Source organism: Hippocampus bargibanti, linkage group LG03, assembly GCF_051943395.1.
Source record: "Hippocampus bargibanti isolate YZ-2025 linkage group LG03, ASM5194339v1, whole genome shotgun sequence".
Taxonomy (NCBI): Eukaryota; Metazoa; Chordata; class Actinopteri; order Syngnathiformes; family Syngnathidae; genus Hippocampus; species Hippocampus bargibanti.
In genome coordinates this window covers 764,677-791,812 of record NC_142736.1, presented here as the reverse complement: position 1 = coordinate 791,812, position 27,136 = coordinate 764,677, and the positions used below count along the sequence as shown (strand labels likewise).

Sequence of the window (27,136 nt, the reverse complement as noted above, 5' to 3'; positions counted from 1 at the left end):
TAGACTCTGTTCTTTCATCAAGAAAAAAAGAGTTAATTCCTTAAATGATATAGTAACAGGATAATAGATAATTATAATAAATAGCTAATAGCTAGCTAGATAGATAGCTAGCAGCTAGATAACAAATAGAGATTGAGCCAGCTAACCAGATAGTGAGCCGATAGATAGCTAGCCAGCCAATAGATAGCCCGCCAACTCGCCAGCTAATAGATAGCCAACTAACCAGATAGTGAGCCAATAGATAGCTAGCCAGCCAATAGATTGCCAACAGATAGCCAGATAACAGGTAGCTAGCCAACCAGATAGATAGGTAACAGATAGCCAGCCAGCCAGCTAGATAGCCAATAGATAGCCAGCTAATAGATCAGCTAATAAATAGCCAGCTAACCAGATAACGAGCCAATAGATAGCTAGCCAGCCAATAGATAGCCAGCTAACCAGCAAGCTAGCTAATAGATAGCTAGCCAGTCGGATGGATTGCTAACAGATAGCCAGGCAGCCAGCGAAATAGCCAGCCAACTAGCCAGCTACTAGATATCCAACAGCCAGATAGCCAATAATAATTATTTCGACTCTCTCTCGCCTCGTAAGTTGGAGGACAACAAATCAGGAGTTTTGCCCAACGATATCTGAAATACATAATTCACGGCAGCTCAAATCACAAATGAAACAAGCGATGAGATGTGGCTTGCTAAAGGCTAACGTCCTGTGACATCAATGTCGACATTTATGTCAGATGGCGATAGAAAAGGACAACGAGAACCCACAAAAGGGAAAGCTCAAATAGACAAAAAGAGATTGGATAGAAACATACATATAGAAGCGTGCAATGCTACTTTGCTGCTAGGACAAGCGTTGCCGCGGCGTGACACAAAAAGTCAATCACGGGTTGAATGACAATGCAGCGCAATTGGCAGGACGTTTGCATCCCAAAAGGCCGCCGAGCTATTGTTCTTGCCATGAATGGACACACTCTCCTCGTGGGAATATAATAAAAGCTCTCGGTAAGAATCAGAATCAATGCTAAAGAGCTAGCAAAAAAAATTAAAAATCTAGCTAGCTATCTATTAGTTATCGATTAGCTAGCTAGCTAACTTTCTACCTATTTGAGTTATTCAACTCTCTAGCTAACTATCGATGAGTTATCTATTAGCTATCTAGCTAGCTATCTATTAGTTATCTATTAGCTAGCAAGTTAACCTTCTACCTATTTGAGTTATTCGACTATCTAGCTAACTATCTGATGCTATGTAGCTATCTTCTTCTTCTTCAACTAGTAAAGTCTAGATATTGGATATATCGAACTATCTACTCCCTTGAATATCGATATAACGAGATATATATATATTTTTTTTTCTCTCTCCGGTTTTCTCCGGGTATTCCACTTTCCTCCCACATTGCAAAAACATGCATCTGTAATATAATCTCTTACCTGAGTCCGAATCTTTCTGGTCTCCATTTGCTCCAGTTGTAAACGGCAGTTTTCTTTTGGATGCCTTTTCTTTCATCTCTTTAACCCCATCACTGCGATCCAATTTGGGAGTCTTATTTGACAACACTTTTTCCTGTCAATGACATTTAGCACATTGTTAAGGACGTCAGGGTACATCAGCGCACCTGCACGTTTTAGTAACAATAATAATAATAATAATAATAATAATAATAATAATAATAATCATACATTTCACTTCTAAGTGCCTTTCCAAACACTCAAAGTCACTTTACAGTCGCAGGATACATTTTTCTCTGGGTGAGCAGCAGCAGCCACACGCACCAGTGTTTAACCCGGAAGTAACTCAAATAGATAGTAAGCTAGCTAACTAGCTAGGTAATAGATACCTAGCTCTCGAGAGATGATATTTACTGAACTTAAAACTACTACTAATAATAATAATACAAATACTACTACTACTACTACTACTACTCGTAATAATACTAATAATACATTTCATTTCTAAGCGCCTTTCAAAACTCTCAAGGTCACTTTTCAGTCACATGATCATTTTTCTTTGTGTGGCTGAGCAGCGTTTTGTGGCAGTTTTGGGACATTTTTCTTTGTGTTTTGCATTCGACTCAAAATATCAGCCTTCATGTTTTGGCTATTTTAGAATCTGTAAAACGTTTTTTTTCTGATGCCAGTGAGGAAACAAACAAAAAAAAAAATGCTGTCGGTTGTCCTTTAAGAAGGGAGATATTTTTCAAGCCATTTTGCTTTCTATTTTTAAAGCCGTGACTGGATGCGGCGGGCCTTCATATGACACCTTGCGGTCTCCAGCAGCGGCTGCTTTCCTTTTTTTTTTTTTTTTTTTTCATTTCACTTTGCTTTCCATTCGCCCTCGAGTGCTTTAGTGTACTACCCCCCCCCCCCCACCACACGCACACACCGCCATGACAGCGTCTGATGCAATCCTTTGCAGAGGCTTGTAAATCTACGCCTGCATAAAAGTGCACCTTGTTGCTACTGCCGCCGCTTGTATCCAAAGCGTTCTTCTCTTACGAAAACAGCAGCGTGTCACGTGTCGGATTACGGAAACTTTTTTTTTTTGACACTGCGTAGACGCGTCGAGGTCCACACTGAGATGATATTTTTTTGTCAGGCTTATTACAATTCTAATATTTGCCAGATATCTTTTTGAAATCGTCTGATAAACCATTCAGCGGACGATCAAATCATTAACGGGCATTCACGAATTTACTGTGAAATTGAACATATGTTCCCAAATTTGTTTGGGTTTTAGTGACGATCTACCATTCGATCTATGTCCCAACCTACCTATCTTTTGCCTATCTTCTAGCTGGCTAGCTAACTTTCTGTCTGTGTATTTAATTAATAGTGACAATCAGTGTATTAGCTAACTATTGAGCTAGCGTCGTGTAAACGGATCATTCTGTATTCATACCAGTCAACTATTACTTGTATCTATTAGCTAGCTTTCCATCTTTTTGAGTTACTTCCGGGTTGAGTGAACGCTGGCGCGTGTGGCTGCCGCTGCTCTCCCGCAGAAAAAATATCTGACCAGCGCTTTATCCCCCGCAGAAAAACACCAAAAGCGAAGAAATTTGGGAATGCCGCTCCTCGTCACACTTTTCAATTCCTGAATAAATGTGTTGATGGCAACCGAATGAGTTAATCATTGTTGTTGACATTTCTATCCCCCTTTTCAAAAAAAGAAAACTTTATTTGAAATGGACAGTGCAGCAAAGAAAACTGGATGAGGTTACCTTCTTGCCACCCTGCTTTTCCACCATGTCGGTGTTAAGTGGGAAGTGGTCCAGCTGGGGGGTTTTAGAACCCCCACCTTTGGGCATCGTTCAGCTCTCGCCACGCCAAGCTTCATTCACGCTGCCATTGCATCGTCATCAACCGTCTGGAAAGGATGGTGGGGAGGGGGGGGGGGTTTAATCACATGACCATTCCACTTTTCACATTTACATATACAGTGATGCCTCGCCTTACCAACGCTTCAGCTCACCAACCTTTCGCCTTACGAACATTACATTGGCGGGAATATTATCTTGGCAGACAAACTCGTTTTCGGCGGATGAACACCAAACCGCACGGTCGAACAGCGCGACGATGCCCTGCGATGCCCACACCCACTTTCTTTGAGTGCAGACGTGGTTTGTTATCGAGTGGAGTACTTTTTCTTTTATGAGAGCGAATAAGAAAGCTAGCTAATAGATAGCTATTAGATAGCCAGCTAGATAGCTAATAGATAGCTACTGTATATACTGTACATACATACATACATACTGTACATACATACATACATACATACATACCGTACATACGCACATGCATACGTACATACATATTAAATACACTTTCAAATAAACACAAATACATACACATACATATTAAATACATGTAAATAAATACACATGTATATAAGTACACATTTAAATAAACATACATACATGCATACAGTACATACATACTGTACATACATACGTACATACATACATATTACATAAATATACATTTAAATAAATAAATATAAATTTAAATACATACATCCATACTGTACATACGTCCATACATACATATTAAATAAATATAAATAAATACACATTTAAATAAATCCATCCACACACACATTTTTGTTCACGAAATTAAAGAAAATATGAAAAACTAAATAAAGTGAGAACATCTTCCGTTAAGTGTAATTTCAATCCAAAAATATCTTTTGTTGTCATCTTTCTCAATGAATACGAGACAAATGTTTGTGCGTGTGTTTTGACAACAATCTTGACTTGACGTTAGCTTCCTTTCTCAGGCTCATGAATTCATCATCCATTCATTTCATCCCTTTTGCTTGCATTCAAGCCAGCAGAATCCTCCTCGTGACTGAGTGAGTGAGTGAGTGAGTGAGTGAACAGATGAGGAGACGGCGGCTGGATCTGTTCCTTCTTTTCTTCCCCTTCTGTTTGTTGAGAGACACTGGCCCGTCCTATGGTCAATGGCGCCGCCTCCATCTGGCCTCCCCCCCCCCCCCACTCCTTCTCTTCCTATTCAAAGACTGCTATTTATATCAGACCCCCCCCCCCACCACCACCACCCCACCATCCCCCGTCAAGTCAAAATAGAAAGCCAGCCACCCATCAGACGCTAACAGAGGTTGAACTGCTACCCCCTTTGCTGGAACATGCTAAGAGAGACCACCAACAATAATAACAACAACAACAATAACAAAAATAACAATAATCCATTTAATTTCTAAGCGCCTTTCAAAATTCTCAAGGTCACTTTACAGTCACTGGATGGGTTTTTCTGCAGGTGAGCAGCGGCAGCCACATGTGCCAGCGTTCACGCAACCCGGAAATAACTCAAATAGATAGAAAGCTAGTCAGCTAGCTAACAGATAGCTAATAGTTAGCTAAATAGCTAGATAGCCATATAGCTAATAAATAGCCAGCTAGCTAATAGATATCAAATGGCTAGCAAATAGATAGGTAGCGATTTTGTCCATGAGAGCTTTGAAAGGCACTTAAAATGTAATGTATTATTATGATGATCACCTTTGGCCAGTGAAATGCTAAGTGCAGAAAACGGAGAAAACGGGTTCTCGCCATAGTTTCTCTGGTCCACACGTGCCCTCCACACCTTCTTCTTCTTCCCACCCTCCCTCCCTCCCGAGTTGCATGATCTCATTTTGCTGGAGCCACTCCCTCTGCGGTCAGGCAGAGGCCGGCCATGTCGGCAGCATGCACGCACCGAGCACACCTTTTAGGAGCAGTTGAGGAAGAGCCGACAAACAAATGGAGCACCAAACAAAAGTAGCATTCCATTTTCAATTTGCTTGATCTTAATGTGTCCGTATTATTATCATCATCATTCATGTTAGCAATATTATTATCATTATCATTAGGATGATGATGATTATTATTATTATTATTATTACAAATTACTGTTCACCTCCAACAATTATTATCATTATCATTAGCATTATCATCATTATTATTACAAATTACTGTTCACCTACAAAAATTATCATCATTCTTATGATCACCATTAATATTATCAATATTATCATTAACATTATCATTATTATTATTATTATTACAAATTACTGTTCACCTACAAAAATTATAAATTATTATTATCAATATTATCATTACAAATTACTGTTCACCTACAAAAATGATTATCATCATTATTATTATCAATATTATCATTGTTATCATTATCATTATTATTATCATTACCAATATTATTATTATTATTACAAATTACTGTTCACCTAAAAAATTATCATCATTATTATGATCATCATTATTATTATCGATATTATCAATATTATCATTATTATTATCATCATCAATATTATTATTATTATTATTATTATTATTCCAAATTACTGTTCACCTACAAAAATGATTATCATCATTATTATTATCAATATTATCATTGTTATCATTATCATTATTATTATCATTACCAACATTATTATTATTATTACAAATTACTGTTCACCTAAAAAAATATCATCATTATTATGATCATCATTATTATTATCGATATTATCAATATTATCATCGTTATTATTATCATCATCATTATCAATATTATCATTATTATTATTATTCCAAATTACTGTTCACCTACACAAATTATTATCATCATTATTATTATCGATATTATCAATATTATCATCATTATTATTATCATCATCATTATCAATAGTATCATTATTATTATTATTCCAAATTACTGTTCACCTACACAAATTATGATCATCATTATTATTATCAATATGATCAATATTATGATAGTATATATGACCCCAACAGTGTTGTAAATCCATGCCTTTGACGACGTTGCCAGTGGATGGGGGACGTCGTGGTGGAGGTGTGCACGTTTGCTAAATGTTGAAAGCAAAACAACAACAAAAAAAACACACACAAAGTGGCTAAGTGGCTAGCGATCGATATTACTATCGCTTTCTATCTGTTTATTTAATAGGGACATTCAGTGTGTTAGCTAACTAACTATCTATTATCAATCTATGACATAATAATCATCAATGTCAACGCGAATGGATGACGTTTGACCCACGTTTGATCTTTCTATGGCCTGACATTCCCAGAGTCCACCTGAGCGAGTGACCACTCATTTTACTCCGGCCAGTCACATCCGGTCAAGCACGCCTCATACTATTTGGCAGCTGTACCATCTTCAAAATAATGAAAAGTGGCAGCTTACAATGAATTATTATTATTATTTGGGGGGGGGGGGGGGTGTAAAATGATGATACAATAAATAAGTAGCCCGTTGACTCACGTGACACTATGTTTCCAAAGTTGTCATTAGACACACACAACGACCATCGCTAACAGCTAACAGCTAGCGGGTTTTCAGTCTTTTTTCTATTGACGTTACCGTTTCCTCTCGGGGCTGTTATGATTTGGGGATCTAGAAGAATGTCTCATCCCCTCCACATATTACATCTAGAGCGCACAAAAAATATAACTTTATTATACAGTACAGTTTATTTCCTTAATTACAATACCATAGCATATTTATTATACATAAAATAAGGTAGATTTTGTGTAGTTTTTAAGGCTTTTCTGATTGTCAACATTTTGGCAAATTATTTTTCTGGGATTTTTCTAATTTTCAAAAATTTGGTAAATATTTTTTGGGGGGATTTTTATAATTTTCAAAATTTTGGCAAATAACTTTTCAGGCATTTTTCTAATCTTCAAAGTTTTGGCAAATTATTTTTCAGGGATTTTTCCAAGTTTCAAAATGTTGGCAAATAAATCTTGGATTTTTCTAATGTTCAAAATTTTGGCAAAGAATTATTCAGGGATTTTTCCAATTTTCTAAATTTTGCCAAATAATTTCCAGGCATTTTTCTAATTTTCAAAATGTTGGTAAATAATTTTCTGGGATTTTTTTTAATTTTAAAAATTTTGGCAAATCATTTTTTCTGGGATGTTTCTACTTGTAAAGATTTTGGCAAATAATTTTTCAGGGATTTGTCTAATTTCCAAAATTTTGGCAAATAATTTCCAGGCATTTTTCTAATTTTCAAAATTTTGGCAATTTTTTTTCTGGGATTTTGCTCATGTTCAAAATTTTGGCAAATAATTCTTTCGGTATTTTTTTAAAATTTTGGATGTGGATTATTTCGCTACTATAAATTGTGTCATTGGGTAAAACAAGTAGTTTTTTTTATGATGACCACATTACTTCCGGGTTGAGTGAACGCTGGCGCGTGTGGCTGCCGCTGCTCACTGTACAATGTCCTTGAGTTTTGAAAGGCGCTTATGAATGAAATGTATTATTATTCCGAACACTACAAATATCCTACAAATGAAGGATTCAATCAAACGCACGGCTATTTCTGTTTGTTTGTACTTTGTAATACTCGTGGCAGTGTGTGGAGAATGAACTGAAGAGCGACGAGAGAAGCAGAGAGCTCGGCTGTTTGGTGTGCAAATAAAGGCAGTCAAGCAGGCTGCTGTATCCTGGCAACCACAGCGTAGCTCAGCGCTCGACCCGGCTGGCCGGCCAGGCCCGTTCCATTTCACCGCCGACCCCTTGCAGACAAATGAAACCAAGGCTGACACGTGAACACACGACAAAAGCTCCGCAAGCACTTGGCAAAAGAACACAAAGTGTCACATAGCCATGTTTGGTCTGCCCTTTGGGAAAGAGGCGAGCCTTCTTCTCATCACAATCACAATCCTCTTGATTGGCCCTCGGCTTACCAACATTTTAGCTAACCACCTTTTCAGCGTACAAACGTTAAATTCGCGGGAATAGAATCTTGGCGTACAAACTATTTTTCGCACGCAGCGCCACAGTGAGTGATGTGTCGTTCGCGAACGAGCCCGTTCTCCCAACAAAATGGCAGCCGGCCTGTTTTGGTCCTCCATTCCCCGCCCCTAGTTTTCGGTTAAAGCCACGTGATTGGTCAAGAAGGCAGCAGTGAGGGGAGGTGGTTTAAACAATAAAGAGAAAGGCACAACAAAACAGTGAAATTTGGACTCGTTTCAACTTTGATAGTTCAAAGGCAGAGTGGAGACTGCAAGGTTAAAATTCCCAACAATGTTTTTTTTGTTCTTCTGACTTCAAGATGGCGCCGCGAGAGTGGCTGCCTTTCCAGCAACTCATGTATTTTGTTTTTCTACTTTCATAACTTTGCTGCTGTGAAATGTCTCCACTGCGAGACGAATAAAGGCAAATCCAATCCAATCCAAAATCCAATCAGGCTCCACAAATAACCCGCACAAGCCATCTGTACACTTGATGCAAAAAGCTGTCAACCCAGCTCAACAGAACACAATTGATGAGGAACTAATTAGATATTATTATTAATATATAATAATAATAATTATTATTATTATTATTATTAATTATAAGTGCCTTGCATGCTGGGTCCGAGAGGATAGTAATTTCATCTGTGCTGTATGTCATGCATATTAGCATATTTGACAATAAAGCTGACTTTGACTTTGACTTTGAACTAGGTAAAATTATCGCAGAGAAAGCACCTACAAGGGATCATCACAACGGTCAATAAAACCACTTTATTATACAGTACAGTTTATTTCTTTCATTATAATACCGTAGTACATTTATTATACAGAAAATAAGGTATATATTGTGTAGTTTTAAGGCTTATTTAGTTGAACATTGTGTTTTATGGGGACCTGGGAACGGATTATTCTCATTTTAATGGTTTCCTATGGGAAATTAATTTTTGGGATCCACACTTTTCACCTTACACACGCTGTCTGGGAAGCAATTCTGTTCGTAAGCCAAGGTATCACTGTACACCGAGTGAATCGTATGTCAACGTTACAGCAAAGCCATCTGCAAACAAGCGCGGTGAAGGCCCGCCCATCGCGACGGACATGAAACGAAAAGTATTTGGCTGCGACGTCAGAATCAAATTTCCATTTGCGAACACATCCATCATTGTGTTCCGTCTCATCCCCCTAAGTGCCCGTCGCCTGCTCGCCGGTCTGGTAAATCACGTCGTCTTTGCCGGTGACTTCACTCAAGACAGTGGCAGACTACCAGAGTACGTACTGTAGCGCAGAAGAGCAAAAGTCGAATAGTTAGAAATGGTTTTCAGCGAGAGTCGCACACTTTTCAACAAAATGGCAGATTGCATTATCAGAATCAGAATCAGAATCATCTTTATTGCCGAATAGTTTTCCGTTTCTCGCGATTGGTAAAATTCCAGCCGCAGAGTTACTGCTAGCTAGCCTGGACACGGCTCATTAGCTTTCACACGTCTTGTTTCAGGATTGGTCATTTTTGACTTGGCATGATTCACACTTCAACTTAGTTTTACTCCCTGGTGCTTTCTGCTATCTTTGTGACTGCTTTATTTTTCCCTGTATATGATAGTTGTCTATGATAAGCGCTTTGTTACAGCTTCATCTGTTTTTAAAGCGCTATATAAATCAATATGTATTGCACCTAAAAGCTAGCGACCGATCATTTGACGACAATGAGGTTAAAATCTTAGCGAAAGAACATAGATGCTTTGAAAGGGGAGTCAATGAAGCCATTTTCATAAAACAGCTAAATCCATCACTAAACCGATATGGTGGGGTGAGGTTCCATTTGGATTGTTCGTACAACAGCCTGCTTAGGCAACATAGGATTAGTAATACTGATGAGGTGATACCGGTGGAAGTGGGGCAATCAAGCCAGTCGTTAGTCAGAACTATAGGAACAATCAGTGGAGCTGCAGGGAGTAGTCCTCTGCTCACCCCAACCTGAGAGCAGGGGCCAAAATGGTCACAACATAGGAAGGGTAACAAAAAGTAAACAATTGTTTGGTCAACGACTCCCGGGCCAGAAATGATGCGAATGGTTGTGAATTCGCTCTTCTTGGTGAGTTTTCCCCTCATCTCATCTTGGGCGATTTTACTAGCTTATCTGATACGTCTGCTTCTGTCTTCATCCTTGAGTTGCTAGGCAACAGGCTTACCGTGTATTTATGCTCTCACATGTTTCTCTGGCGAGAGCGAGGGAGAGATGTTGAGAATAGAGGCAAAAACAGATGAGAGAAAAGTACTCATCGCTGAGAGAGAGGTTAAAGACATGAGGTGTGGATGGAAAAGGGGAGGAGTCACAGCACCGATGGGGAAGACAACGGCAAAAACACAAGGTGGCCTTTTTTGCCTTTTCCTCCTGCGTGATTGCTGCATATATTTACAGACTTTACAGCAGAGGTCGGCAACCTATGGCTGGCGAGCCACATATTTTCGCCATTCATTTCCTGCTTGCGGAAAGCGCAAATTTGATTGGATGACACTGACCTAGGTTGGCTGGAAGCGCTATTTTGATTGGATGATGCCGACCTAAAGTGGGCGTTGATGTTAAAACAGGTTAACACCCAGCGTTAAAGGACAACCGACACCATTTTTTTGTTTTGTAACTGACATCAGAAAAATGTTTTATAGCATCTAAAATAGCCAAAACACAACAAAAAACTGATATTTTTAGTCAAATGCAAAATAAAAATGACCAATAAAAATGACTTCAAGTGTCCCAAAACTGGCACAAAATGAGCTCAGAACTGCTGAGATTCAGAAAGTCCCGCCCCCTTGTTCGTGACGTCACGCCAGGAGACTCCTTCACAAACTGCCTTGCTCCAGAATCCAAAAAATGGCTTCAGAGTTCAGATTCGGAGACGATCCTTTCAAGTTACTCATCCAGTTATGAATATGATTCAAATAGTTCTGAAGAGGAAAGAATAAATGTTTGCAATCGATTAAAGGACTCCTCCCATATTTATTCGAGTCGTCAATGACAGCAATGTAGCGTCCAGAAAATGCACATGATGGCGCCCAAGCTCCGTTTGAAATCGGCTGATTTGTCCGCTGGGAATTGGTAGTATCAAATAGTAGTCTTGCAACACACAACGATTCACCATCGCCTTATTGATGTTTTCCTTCTAATTTCGCCATCAATACGGTGTTTTCAGACCAAAAAAAGTACCCAAAATGCATTGTGTGTCACTTTCTCGATCAGGGGCGTTCCCTCCGTGACGTCACTTAGGGCATCATCATCAATTCGAAAACAAAACTTCATGACTATTCAGAGTGACTTTTAAAAGGTAAAATCTAGCTACATGCGCTGGAATCTTTGTCAAGTACACTCCGTAGAAGTCATTTTACAAATTATGGACGCAACTTGTCCGTAGGTTGTCCTTTAACTTGAAATGTGACAATGGGAGTGTGTGATCTAATTTAAATCCACTCGATGAACCGATAAATGGAATAATCGATACAATATATTTCTTCCGATAATGCTTGTCAATTTGCAAATATCTTGTTTTTTCAAGCAGAAGGTTGGAAGAGGAGCTTGCGTGGGCACACATGAAGAACGGGATAACGAGCAGCAGGCATCCAGACTGGCAATTTGATTACAAGAGAGAAAAAGACTCTCAACACACGCACGCACGCAACGAGGGAAAACAAACATTTCAAGCAGATCCTTACGGGCTCGAAGTGGCCTACGCGCGAGTGGGCGCAAGCTAGCCGGGGACTAAACAGAATGTTAATGGTGTCCACCGCGGTGCAAAGGGGGGGGGGGGGGGGGGGGGGAGAGAGTCAGCCTCCCGGATGAATTATAAATCACTGGGCAGGCCAAGATGGAGACGATGGCAAGATGGGGGAATGAAAGACTGGTCGCTGTCGAGAGTTCGGGGCGACCGGTCTTTTATTCCTCCTTCGGGGCGACTCAGAGAATTTAGTGATGCCACACCGAGCTGCTCCACAAGGTGATAGAGAATTGATAGAGTAGAAGTGATCATATTTCAAAAGTTTCATGCTGTTATATGCTTAGTTGGTCGAACATGTGTGACGACAATACAAAATGCTAAGTGACATCAGAAAAACGTTTGATAGCATCTCAAATAGCCAAAACACACAGGCTGATATTTTGAGTCAAAACACCAATAAAAATGACTTCAAGTGTGCTAATAGACAGTTAATTTGATAGCTAAGTAACTCGGCTAGAAAGCTAGCTAGCTAATAGATAGCTAACAGATAGCTAGCTAGGCCTTCACTCAACCCGAAAGTAACTCAGATAGAAAGCTAGCTAGCTAATAGACGGCTAATTTGATAGCTAAGTAACTCGGCTAGAAATCTAGCTAGCTAATAGATAGCTAACAGATAGCTAGCTATGCCTACACTCAACCCGGAAGTAACTCAGATAGAAAGCTAGCTAGCTAATAGACGGCTAATTTGATAGCTAAGTAACTAGGCTAGAAAGCTAGCTAGCTAATAGATAGCCAACAGATAGCTAGCTATGCCTTCACTCAACCCGGAAGTAACTCAGATAGAACGCTAGCTAGCTAATAAACAGCTAATAGATAGCTAATAATAATAATAATAATACATTTAATTTATAAGCGCCTTTCAAAACTCTGAAGGTAACTTGGATAGAAAGCGAGCTAGCTTTTACTTTAGCTAGCGTCCGTCTGTTATAAATTACACTAAGCATCAATATTGTATTATCATCGAACGAGAAGCCATTCTATTTTTTTTTAATTAAAACATTTTAATGAGTTAGTTTGCTGACGAAGTTTCTTGGATAAGAAGCGAAACGTCCGACACCTTGAAAGAAGTACAGATGACGGCTGAAGAAACCTTTTCATCGATGGACCACTCCTGTACTACTGAGAGCTTACACAGACGTTTTCAAATCTTCTGTTCTTTATTTCAGGTGGTGACTTCAAGTGTCCCAAAACTGGCACAAAATGAGTTCGGAACTGGGCAGATTCCGGCGGCTGAAGAAACCTTCTCATCGATGATGTCAGTTAGAAAACAAAAAAATGGTGTCGGTTGTCCTTTAAGATGAACGGCGAGTGTGTGTGTGTGTGTGTGTGTGTATGTGTGTGCATTGTGTGTTCCCCACCCCCACAATGGAAAGTGTAATAATTGAACACGCACCATCCCTGAGGCGAACGAGTCTTCCGGTATTCAAGGGAAGCTTTTATTTGGCAAATGGGGACGCATTCCCATTCGCATTTGAGACGCCAAATGAAAAGAGATGCAGGCAATGCTAGCAATTGAAAGCAAAACAGCATCCGCGCGGCCTCAACACACACAGAAAGTGACGCAAACTAAACTGTTTTAGGATGTGAGAAAAGAGGATGGCGCAGGGGGAGCTTCAGGTATACATCTTGATTCTGTCTAGCTGACTAAGTCAATAAACAATAAACTGACTAGCTGGCTAGCTGTTGGCTATCTGGCTATCTATTGACTATTTCTTGGCCATCTATTAGCTAGATAGCTAGCTATTAGGTGTCTAGCTGACTGGCTGTAACCTGGCTGGCTGGCTATCAATTAACTATTTATTTGCTATCTATTAGCTAGGTAGCTATTAGGTGTCTAGTTGACTGGCTGTAAACTGGCTAGCTGGCTATTTATTAACTACTTATTTGCTATCTATTAGCTAGCTAGCTATTAGCTGTCTAGCTGATTGGCTGTAATCTGTCTAGCTGGCTAGCTGTTGGCTCTCTGGCTATCTATTAGCTGTCTAGCTGACTGGCTGTAAACTGTCTAGCTGGCTAGCTGTTGGCTATCTATTGACTATTTCTTGGCCATCTATTAGCTAGATAGCTAGCTATTAGCTGTCTGGGTGTAAACTGGCTAGCTGGCTATCTATTAACTATTTATTTGCTATCGATAAGCTAGCTAACTATTAGCTACCTGGCTATCTATGAACTATTTATTGGCTATCTATTAACTATTTATTTGCTATCGATAAGCTAGCTAATTATTAGCTACCTGGCTATCTATGAACTATTTATTGGCTATCTATTAACTATTTATTTGCTGTCTATTAGTTAGCTAGCTAGTTATTAGGTTTCTACCTGACTGGTTGTAAACTGGCTAGCTGGCTATCTATTAACTATTTATTTGCTATCTATTAGCTCGCTAGCTAACTATTATTTGTCTAGCTGTAAAATGTCTAGCTGACTAGCTGTTGGCTATCTGCCTATCTATCGGCTATCTATGAACTATTTATTGGCTATCTATTAACTATTTATTTGCTGTCTATTAGTTAGCTAGCTAGTTATTAGGTTTCTACCTGACTGGTTGTAAACTGGCTAGCTGGCTATCTATTAACTATTTATTTGCTATCTATTAGCTCGCTAGCTAGCTATTATTTGTCTAGCTGTAAAATGTCTAGCTGACTAGCTGTTGGCTATCTGCCTATCTATCGGTTAGCTATTAGCTATCCATTAGCTAGCTGACTAGCTATTAGCTGTCTAGCTGACTGGCTGTAAACTGTCGAGCTGGCTAGCACCAACGGAAAACTACATTACACGATCATCAACGCAGGTTACATAAACAACTAGATTCACTACAATATTCATCACAGACAAAAAAAAAAACGCCTCCAAAAAAGGCTCAGCCAGAGTCCGAGCTAGCATACAAGGCTAATTTAAGCGCTAGCACCAACTGTCTTGTTACCTGTACTAAAACATTTTTTGCATGAATGGTTGCAAAAAAAAAAAAACGGCACAAGGCAAGTTGCGTACCTATTTTTTTTTTTATTCTCCGTCAAGCAGATTTGTAGCGGCAAAGGGGTGTAATTTAGAGGACAAGGGCTGAATTGAAACTAGGGTGAAAAAAACAACAAAAAACGACAGATGATATAGCAATGTGAATGTGAAAGCCTACTAAAACTCAACCTACTCGGGTTTCCTCTACAAAGCTTCCATTTTTTTACCACGGCACACCCAGCCCCCCCCCCCCCTCGTCTCGTCTTGCACGCATCCCTCCCTATTATTGTGCTGCTTCAAATTGCTTGCAAGATCATCTTCCTAAAGGACAACCGACACCATTTTTTTCGTTTCCTAACTGACATCAGAAAAACGTTTTATAAGCATCTAAAATAGCCAAAACACGCAGGCTGATATTTTTTGTCAAATGCAAAACAAAAACAATAAAAATGACTTCAAGTGTCCCAAAACTACTTCAAAATGACATCGGAGTTTCAGAAAGTCCCACCCCCTTGTTTGTGACATCACTGCTTCACAAACTGCCTTGCTCCAGAATCAAAACAGAGAGTTAAGATTCGGAAAAATGCTATCTTGTTACTCATCCAGTTATGAATGTGATTCAAATAGTTCAGAAGAGGAAAGCATACATGTTTGCAATCGATTAAATAAGTCCTTCTGTATCAATTTGAGTTGTCAGGACTCCAATGTAGCGTCCCAGAAAATGCACAAGATGGCGCCCAAGCTACGTTGGAAATGGGCCGATTTGTCTGCTGGGAATTTGTGTCAACTAGTATCAAATAGTAGTCTTGGTGCAACACACAACGATTCACCATTGCGTTATTTATGTGTTCTCCTTCTAATTTCGCCATCAACATGAAATTTTCAGAGCAAACAAAGTACCCAAAATGCATTGTGTGTCGCTTTCTCGGTCAGGGGCGTTCCTTCAGTGACGTCATGTACGGACTCGTCACCAACTCAAAAACAAGACTTCCTGAATATTCAGCGCGAGTCTTAAAAGGTCAAATATAGCTTTAATATGCGGTGGAATCTTTGTCAAATACGCTCAGTAGAATTCATTTGAAGTGATTTTGCAAATTATGGACCCAAGTTGTCGGGAGGTGTCGGTTGTCCCTTTAAGTTCGTGTCGTGGTTGCCCAACAACAGCCCAAAAGGACCTTCTTTCAATTGTAAACATGCATGTGATGTAATACCGGTGCAGTTTCAACATGCACTGGGGGAAGGGTTGACAAGCATTGTATTATTAGTTTTGTTCACTCTCCCTCCCCCTCTTTTAGGTCCGGTTCATTGACTCGTTAGGAAAAAAAAGGCCCCGGGTACTCCTTTCTCCACACCCAAGGTCCGAACAAAATGAACGCAGCACCAGAGACGAGGACAAAAGGACACATGAGGCATACTGCGGCTTTTTAGGATGTTTTGTCTGTATTGTGAGATTGTCGTCAAAAGATATGTTGACGCTAGAGTGCGGGGGGCGGAAAACTTTTATACAAGAATCAAAGAGCCGTAAAAGCAAAATATTTAGAAATATTTTGTCAGGGAGAGCCATACACACGCACACACGCACACCGTACGACGTGTCGGACGTTTCACTTCTTATCCGAAATGCTTCGTCAGCAAACTTTCGGCCCAAAATATATCACTAGTGTCCGGACGTGGCAGTGCCGGCCGGACTCTGCTATGACCGATAGTTCGTAAAGCCAAGGGGTTGGTAAACCGTGGTCATACTGTACTGTACAGTTTTACATCCAGCGGGTGAAATGTTTGTTTTACAGCAATGGGAAGCACCCCCGCTAGCCCCCGCTAGCCCATTCCAATGCACATTTCCCTTCCACCGCAACGAACGCGAAAGGGGGGCTGGAGAGAGAGAAACCGAGCAGGCTTTTGAAGCAGAAAGGAATGAGTCATGATGACCTACATAGGCGGCGGCGTGGAGCATGTGTGTGTGTGTGAGAGAGCGTGTGTGAGAGCGGGCGGGGGTGGGGTTACAAGAGAGTTCTTCCGCATATCAGTGTTTACTTGGCTTTACGAGAACCTTGGCTGTGGAAGGCTGCAAGCGAGGAAGGGACCCAAGAAGAGCTTAATGGAAGCAATAGAAGGGAAGGCAAAACGCAGTCCGACCAATAACTAGCATGTCTCCAGTCGGTGGGTTCAAAGTCACGGCGGTATACACCCGCCGCCTCAACCATTTCATAATTATAATCATAATCATAATAATACAGGTCATTTATAAGCGCCTTTCAAAACACTCAAGGTCACAGGATACGTTTTTCTGTGGGTAAGTCGCGGCAGCCACACGCGCCAGCGTTCACTCAACCTCTAAGTATATCAAATAGATTAAAAGCTAGCTAGCTAAGAGGTAATCAATAGATAGCGAGCTAGATGGCTATACATCTATATAGCTAACATGAAGTAAGTCAAATAGATAGAAAGCGTTTTCCGTTGGTGCTTCTGGATTGACAAAATGGAGGATGTGGCTCACGGATTGACAAAATGGAGGATGTAGCTTCCGGATTGACAAAATGGAGGATGTAGCTTCGGGATGGAAGCAATAGAAGGGAAGAAGAACCACCTCAGATTCAATCTTAGATGTAGACAGAGCCGGTTAATTCCTAAATGCTTGAAGCAAGCACCCCTGGAACCCGGATACTTAGCCGATAAAATGCAACAAAATTATACTAGGAAAATTTTAAATTTGCGAATTAGGAGACTTAACATAGAGATAAAAAACAAACAGTCAGAAATAGAAACTTATTATCAGCGATTACAAACTAATCTTACCCACAAAATCTATCAGGAAGTGTGTGAATTTACTAAATCCGGTTATATGAGGCACCACAGCAAAACCAAAGAGAGACAAAAGGGTAAATTTCAAAAATTACTTTTACTGAAACAATCTCAGCTACTGGTAAACACGCGTAAAATTAGGTATGAACAGGTTGCAAGGGAGAATTGGATCAAAAATTTGTCAGACAGAGATCTCTCAGAGACAGAAAAGGCGGTACTTACCAAAGGTTTAAATTTCTCAGTGACTCCTAAAACTATACCTACAATAGATTATATCACAGCTACTGAATCGGCTATTAAAAATAACAAACTTTCGTATGCAGAGGCAGATGATCTACGCATTAAAATATCAGCTCTTCTCAGTAGTGCCAAACTTCCTCCGTCCAACATAACATTAGAAGAGAGAAAGGCGTTAACTACTCTACAAAAAGACAAAAATATTACTATTTTGCCAGCAGACAAGGGCAGATGCACAGTGCTGCTCAACACATTGGATTATGAAGACAAAATAAATAGGTTAATCAGTGATTCTAACACGTATGAGCAACTAAAAAGGGACCCTTCCAATAGATACAAGAAAGAAATGATTGACTGTCTCCAAAAGCTAGAGAAAGGAAAACATATAGACAAACAGATGTATTTTAGATTATACCCGGGAGAGGCCACGCCATGTATCTATGGCCTGCCAAAAATACATAAAGAAGGGTTCCCCCTCCGACCCATTGTTTGTAGCATTGACTCCTCTACATACAATGTAGCCAAATATTTAAAAACTATTTTAGCTCCGTTGGTTGGTAACACAGAATACCACGTAGAGAACACCACAGGGTTTGTAGAGAGGATCAAAGACCTCATATTGGAACCTGAGGAAACTTTGGCATCATACGATGTGACTTCTCTCTTTACATCTGTCCCAACCCCAGCAGCAGTCTCAGTGGTGAGGACGAGGCTGCTGGCGGATGTTTCTCTGCATGAAAGAACCAAACTGAAACCGGATCACATCTGCCAATTATTAGAAATCTGCCTTAATACTACGTATTTTCAATTTCGGGAAAAATTTTATAAACAAATCCATGGTTGTGCTATGGGCTCACCAGTTTCACCCATAGTGGCTAATCTTTACATGGAAGAGATGGAGAAACAGGCCCTCACATCCTTCCCAGGGACAAAACCTAGACACTGGTTTAGATATGTGGACGATACTTTTGTCATAATTAAGAAACAAGAAATTCAATCCTTCACAGATCATCTCAACTCTGTAGACTTCAACATTAAATTTACTCGTGAGGACATTCAAGAGAACCAACTAGCCTTCTTGGATTGTAAAGTAATTATAAAAGAGGACAGAGCGCTAAAAACAGAAGTCTTTAGGAAGGCTACGCACACTGACCAATACTTACTTTTTGACTCTAACCACCCTTTACAACACAAAGTAGGAGTTATCAGAACCCTCCAGCATTGGGCTAAACTAATACCAACAAGCGTTGAAGGAGAAGAGAAAAGGAGTCAAAACATATCAGGAGAGCACTCACTAACTGTGGGTACCCTCAGTGGTCATTCAACAAATGTCAGAAAGAAAGAATAGCGAACGAAACCAATAATTCTCAAGATTCTAAAAGGAGAGGAGTAGCAGTACCGTACATTGCAGGAGTTTCTGAAAAATTACAAAGAGTCCTTTGGCAACATAAAATTCCTACTTATTTCAAACCGATAAACACGTTAAGGCAAAAATTAGTGCATCCAAAAGATAGGCTACCAAATGAAAAACAAAGTAATGTAGTTTATTCCATACATTGTAAGAATGAAAATTGTAAAGAGCAGTACATTGGGGAGATGAAACAAATTCTCAAAAAAAGACTTTATCAACATCGCAGGGATAATACTAGTGGGCCTCAATCGGCAGTACATTTGCACCTAAAAGCTAGCAACCACTCATTTGACGACAATGAGGTTAAAATCTTAGCGAAAGAACATAGATGGTTTGAAAGGGGGGTAAAAGAGGCGATTCTTATAAAACAACAAAATCCTTCATTAAACCGGTCTGGTGGTGTGAGGTTCAATTTGGATCGTTCATACAATAGCCTGCTCAGGCAAAACAGGTTAGGCAACTTTCGCAATGCTGATGAGGGTCGTTATGCTGATGAGGTGATACCGGGGGGTGTGGGTGTAATAGGCCAATCGTTAGTCAGGAATGTAGGAACAATCAGTGGGGCCACAGGGGGGGGTCCCGCGCCCCCCCCCAACCTGAGAGTAGGGACCTATCATAGCTGTGTCCGGCGCCACCAGGTCTGGACATTAGGGATATATAAATGGGGCCGATACGACCAGTCAGACTTTAGTTCGCTGACGAAGCCTCTTGGATAGGAGGCGAAACGTCCGAAACCTTCACTTTTGTACAGATGACGGCTGAAGAAACCTTCTCATCGATAGCTTCGGGATTGACAAATAACCTTTAACACTTTTCAGTTTTACCTGATTAGAATTTTTTTAAATTGTGTAATAATCAATAAATAGCTAGCTAGATATCTAAATGGATGACTATACAGCTATATGGCTACAAGGAAGTTTCTGAAGTAGATGGAAAGCTAGCTAGCTAAGAGATAGCCAATAGATAGCGATATGGCTAGATAGATGACTATACAGCTATATAGCTAACAGGAATTAACTCAGGTAGAAAGCTAGCTAGCTAAGAGATAGCCAATAAATAGCTATATAGATAGCTAGATAGATTGATGGCTATACAGCTATATTGCTAACAGGAAGTAACTCAAATAGATAGAAAGCTAGCTAGCTAAGAGATAGCCAATAGATAGCTAGCTAGATAGTTGGCTAGATGGCTATACAGCTATATTGCTAACAGGAAGTAACTCAAATAGATAGAAAGCTAGTTAGCTAAGAGATAGCCAATAGCTTGCTAGCTAGATAGATAGTTGGCTAGATGGCTATACAGCTAACAGGAAGTAACTCAATAAATAGAAAGCTAACGAGTTAAGAGATAATAAATGATAATAATAATAATAATAATAATAAATTACATTTTAAGCGCCTTTCAAAGCTCTCAAGGACAATTTAGAGTCACAGACAAGCATAGATACTATAATCAATAAAATACAATTATAAATAGAAACAAGAGAGAGAGAGATAGCTAGCTAGATAGATAGTGATATAGCTATATAGCTAATTGATAGCCACTCAGATAGCTAGCCAGCTCGATAGCTATAGCATTTTTGGTTGTTATTTTGCCACAACAACAACAAAATGTGCTCATCCAAACATTTTTAATGCTGCCCCCTAACATCGCCAGAGGCCACGGGCTGCGCTTTATTGGCACCCAAGCATTAAAAAAACAATTCGCAAATGGCGCTCTACGTCATATTTTTCAATTGCCGAATGAATGGCAGTGACTGCAGTCACGGGAGCTAAATGAGCTAAAAGAGCTAAATGAGAGGAAACGCCCATCCGCGCAGATTGGAAGAAATCACAAGAGCGAGGTAGTGACATGATTCAATGGTAACACCGGTCCAATATGGAAGCAAGGGTCCAATATGGAACCAAGGGTGCGGCGGTAAAGCCAGAGACGAGGAGGAACAGATGAGACTGCAGGGTGGGCGCTTAGCTTAGCGACGAGAGATGCACAGAAAGGCAGGACGGCTACATTATTGATGAGAGCCAGCAGGTTGGCCCTGACTGCTAATGCACGCGCGCATATGAACACACCAGCGTTAGCATACAGCGCCGATAATGTTTCACATGACATCAGCCAAGCCTCGAGGCCTCTTCTGTGTATGCGCTTTTTTTTCAAGACCCTCCCCCACCCACAAACTACTACGACACGGGTGGACAACCAGTCAGAGACTAACAGACACACTTTTTAATTAGAATTATAATAACAATAATAATAATAATAATAATAATAATAATAAGAAGAAGAAGAAGAAGAAGAAGAAGAAGAAGAAGAAGAAAAAAAAAGAAAAATAAATAATAATAATACATTCCATTTATAAGTGCCAAATAATAAGAAGAAGAAAAGGAAGAAGAAAAAGAAGAAGACAAAAAAGGAAGAAGAAAAAGAAGAAGACAAAAGAAAAATCGTAATACATTTCATTTATAAGTGCCTTTCCAGTCAGAGACAAAGAGCCACATGTTTTAATAATAATAATAATAATAATAATAATAATAATAATAATAAGAAGAAGAAGAAGAAGAAGACGAAGAAGAAGAAGAAGAAAGAAAAAAGAAAAAAGAAGAAAAAAAGGAAGATGAAGAAGAAGAAAAAAGAAGAAAAAGAAGAAAAGAAAAAGATGAAGAAAAAGAAAATGGAAGTAAAGAAGACGAAAAAGAAGAAAGAAAAAGAAAAAGAAGAAGAAAGGGAAGAAGAAAAGACGAAAAAGAAGAAAAAGAAAAAAGAAGAAGAAATAATAATAATAATAATACATTCCATTTATAAGCGCCTTTGAAAACTCTTTAAACACTTGTTGAGGAACGTAGCCTTCTTCTTTTAGCATCGTGAAGGAATGATCCCTTGTAGGTGCTTTCTGTGCCATCATTTTACCTTGTTCCTCATCAATTGTGTCCTGTTTAGCTGCTGGCTTGATAGCTTCTTTGCCCATTTTGAGGACTGTAGTCTCAAATTAGACCATCTGTTGTCCCACGCCACCACAACATGAAACAACCACGTTCGCTAACACCGGTGGCTAAAAACAAAACGAGCTTCACGGTCCCGTTTTGAGCTAAAAGGGCGTCAAGCTGTAAAAAATAAACATAAAAAAATAGGTCAGGTGAGGCCTCAGATTTGCCCACGTCGCATCGAGGCTAGAAGCAAAGCCTAACGCAGCCCCCCCCCCACCATCCCTTCTCCCTCCGGTGGACACATTGAATTTCTGAAAGCACAAATGGGCGGGGGAGGGGCACCAAATGGACCGCCGCCTCATAGCTAAGTGCTTGCTTGCTCGCTCGCTTGCAAGAGGGGTCGTTGGGTTCGAGACAAATATGGACGATGTGTGATCAAATGGAGACAGGGACACTCGTGTCCAAATGAGCCACAGAGAACCTTGCGTAATACTCAAAATGGACATCTGTCGAGGCTCTCAGTCGTACACGAGTGATCCATCGATGAAAAGGTTTCTTTGGCCGTCATTGGATTGGCGGTGGAGAAATGTACATTTCACAGCAGCAAAGTGATGAAATGAAGATGAAAGGAAAGAAAGAAGTAGAAAAAAACAACTAAATACAGGCGCTGTTGTAAAGGCAGTCACTCCACGTGTTTGCTTTCAACATTTAGCCTGTAGCAGACGTGCACATTCGGCAATGATGTCGCTGATCCACTGCTGAAAAGGATGCTCCTCTTTCATCTTGAACTGCTTCATGTCACAAAGAGCGTACAGTGTAGCGTGAGCGTAAAGTGACCTTGAGAATTTTGAAAGGCGCTTATAAATCAAATGTGTTGTTATTATTAATATTGTTGTTTTTTATTAGTATCATCATTATTATTATTATTAGTATCAATATTATTATTACAGTAATTTCGTTAGTCTCGTTACTTCGATATGGGAGGGTATCGATAGTCCCCGGTTATTCGATACTTTTCTTATGCTTTCATCACGGAGAAATTACATGCAAACAGGGTCGGATATATCGATAGTATTATATACAGTATATCGTTATATCGATTTTCGGACTCCCTTGAATATCGATATAACGAGACTTTACTGTATTATATTATTATCTTTATTATCATTATTATTATCATTAGTTATTTCGTTATTTTGTCCTTTTGACAAGATGGCCGGCCCCGAGGGTGGCTGCCTTTCCAGCAGCTCCTGCCTGTCTTTTGTTTTTTCTACTTCTTTCAATCCTTTCCTCCTTCCTTTCATCACTTTGCTGCTGTGAAATGTCCATTTCTCCACCGCCAGACGAATAAAGGTACATCTAATCCAATCCAATGAGGTTTTCTCATCTCTCCACGTGCGCACGCCTGATCCGACAGAAAAATACAGCTGCTGCAAAGTAAAGCGAAGCTTGAGCTGCATACAGAGTTAGCGAGCCCCCCCCATCGACGCCACCTCCCATTCCTCTGGCTCTCCCCTCCCCCCAGACTGCGGCAGGGCAGATGGCATCCTTGCGAGCAGAATGACCCCGGTGTTCCTGCCCCCTCGTTTTGATCCGGCGCTCCCGATTGTCCCGAGTCTAATCCGACACGAGTCAGAGCTGTTGGATTCCCGCCAGAGCTCTTATTACCAACACAAAGGCTTTTTCATTCACGCTCGGTTTGCCAGTTTACTCGTCAGCAGACACGACGCCGCTTTCTCTCCACTCAACATGGCAGTATTTCTCTTTCGCCGATATTCCGGCCCAGGGGTGGGCAACCTGTGGCTCGCGAGCCATATACGGCCCTTTTGATGATTGCATTCGGCTCGCCGATTAAACTACAGTGATACCTTGGCTTACAATCTTAATTGGTTCTCAGACAGAGTGTAAGGTGAAAAGTGTGTATCCCAAAAAATAAATTCCCATCGGAAACCATTAAAATGAGAATAATCCGTTCCCAGGTCTCCATAAAACATCATTTGCTACTTTCTAATTTTCTAAACCTTAAAACTACACAAAATATACCCTATTTTACGTACAATAAATGTGCTACGGTATTATACTTAAAGAAATAAACTGTACTGTATCAACCCAGCTAAAAAGAACACAATTGATGAGGAACAAGGTAAAATGATCGCAGAGAAAGCACCTACAAGGGATCATTGTTGGAGTAAAACTGTATATCATGTAGTCACATTATAGTCGTAAATTAGTTTGCAATGTTTTGGGTTTAACCCTAACAATCATTCCTCAAGATTGTTCCTCATCAAGTGTCAAATGCTGCTGTTTAATGCCCATTCCATCAAGCCATCAACGACCATCACAAAGGTCAATAAAACAACTTTAGTATACAGTACAGTTTATTTATTTCAGTATAATACCATAGCAATTTTATGATACATAAAATAAGGAATATTTTGTTTAGTTTTAAAGCTTATTTAGTAGAAAATTATGTTTTATGGGGACCTGGGAACGGATTATTCTCATTTGAATGGTTTCTTATGGGACATAAATGTTTGGCAGACGCACTTTTCACCTTACAGACACTTTCTTGGAACCGATTAAGTTTGTAAACTGAATCATCACTGTATTTTGTGTAGTTTTAAGGCTTATTTAGTAGAAAAGTATGTTTTATGGGGACCTGGGAATGGATTATTCTCATTTTTAATGGTTTCTTATGGGAAATAAATGTTTGACAGGCAAACTTTTCACCTTAAACACACTATCTTGGAACCAATTAAGTTTGTAAACTGATGTAACACTGTATTTTGTGTAGTTTTAAGACTTATTTAGTAGAAAATTATGTTTTATGGGGACCTGGGAACGCATTATTCTCATTTTTAATGATTTCTTATGGGAAATAAATGTTTGGCAGACGAACGTTTGACCTTACACACACTTTCTGGGAACCAATTAAGTTGGTAAGCCAAGGTATCACTGCATAAACAGCGAGATGACTTAACGTGAGTGACATAAGACACCTCATGAGTCTAGCCGGTATTTGGTATGTTAAGAATCCTGAAGGCTCAGCGATCAATATGACAAGAAGACGCTCTGCGCCACAGCTGCACCACCACGGCAATTAAAGTCTGGCGGCAGGCTAAAAACTAGCGCATACAAATGGCAGCGCTGAGGTCTCTCCTCTGGAAAATGAAAGCGCAACTGCGTGCTACAAAAATAATACAATCAATTAAGTCTCGCTCGCTCGTATAGGTCGGCAAGTTGCTCCGAGTGGCCATCATCAATCCTCGGCGCGCCAGAGCAGCGGTGCTCACAACAAGTGAATGTATGCGTGTGCGTGCATGCTAATGCTAATGCGGCGGACTGAAGTGCATTGCGCATTTTTTTGTTCATATTGTAAAGATGACAAACGGTTTTAGATACATGATACTTTGGTTTACGAACGTTTCGGTTTACGAACGTTAAATTTATGAACATTTTACCTTGGCATACAAACTACTTTTTTTAATTATACATACGGACCGACACAATTTTGTGTCATTCGCGAACGAGCCCATTCTAACAAGAAAATGGCAGCCGACTGTTTTTGTCCTCTATTCCCCGCCCCGGTCTTCGGTTAAAGCCATGTGATTGGTCAAGAACGCAGCAGTGAGTGGAGGTGGTTTAAACATTAAAGAGACAGGCAGACGACAGTGAGAGAGAGAGAGAGTTATAAAATGGATAGAAAACTGACATTTGGACTCCTTTCGACTTTGATAGTTCAAAGGCAGAATGTAGACTGCAAGGTTAAAATATCCCATCAATCACGCTCTACAAACAACCCGCACAAGCCATCTCTGCACTTGATGCAAAAAGCTATCAACCCAGATAAACGGAACACAATTGATGAGGAACTAGGTAAAATTATCACAGAGAAAGCACCTACAAGGGATCATTCCTCAAGATGGTGAAAGAAGAAAGCTACGTTCCCATCAAGTGTTTCATGCTGATGAAACCGGTCACTCCGTCAAGCCATCAGCGACCATCACAAAACTCTCAAAGACACTTTACAGTCACAGGATATTTTTCCTGCGGGTGAGCAGCGGCAGCCACACGCGCTAGCGTTCACTCAACCCAGAAGTAACTCAAATAGATATAAAGCTAGCTCGCTAATAGACACAGGTAATAGATACAGGTATGAATCCAGCATAATCCGTTTACACGACGCAATGCATGGACAGCGGCTGAAAATCACGAGCGTGACATGAGCGCAGATGTAGCAACGTCTGCAGTTTGGACGCGGCGCCTGATTTTTGTGGAACCCCCAAAGCCAGACGAGGCATTCGCCGCAGATATTACTTCTGCGGCTGGCGCGCACCAAGGCTATAAGCGCAAAGGCTCAAGCCAAAGCCTCAGTGGAAAGTAGGCAAGTCGGTAAGGGCTGTCACGTCACTTCAGACAATACACGCACCATTCATTTTCCTTTGAAAAATCCAAACAAAACGCGGCCTACTTGTTTTGGGAGTACCACCCTTGAATTTCTAAGATGGTGCATCTCAACTCGTGTTCCAATGATATTATTACTTATTTCTTACTTATGACTTATTTCAAACCCTAAAGCAGTCTTGAAAGCCTCGTCTAAAGCCCCAAACCCAAATTAAAATTCCAAACTTTGTATCAAACTGTAACTGTCTTATGCAAGACCAACACTGGCTTGAAATACAAACTTTATTTGAAACCCAAACATTCACTTTTTGAAAATACAACATGGATTGAAACTGTAACTAAACCCTAATTTAAAACCCTCACCCTATCTT

At 40.0% G+C, this 27,136-nt stretch overlaps 1 protein-coding gene across 2 annotated transcripts in view; it reads right to left on the bottom strand.

Moving 5' to 3' along the window:
- Positions 1 to 27,136, bottom strand: part of ankrd11 (ankyrin repeat domain 11) — an 88,935-nt gene that overhangs the window by 22,280 nt on the left and 39,519 nt on the right. For both annotated transcript variants that reach the window (XM_088991417.1, XM_088991416.1), the window contains exons 3-4: positions 3,223 to 3,368; positions 1,433 to 1,565 (exon numbers count right to left, since the gene is read on the bottom strand). In XM_088991417.1, coding sequence (XP_088847543.1) covers positions 1,433 to 1,565; positions 3,223 to 3,309 — 220 coding nt within the window. In that variant the 5' untranslated portion in view covers positions 3,310 to 3,368. The remainder of the gene's footprint in view (positions 1 to 1,432; positions 1,566 to 3,222; positions 3,369 to 27,136) is intronic.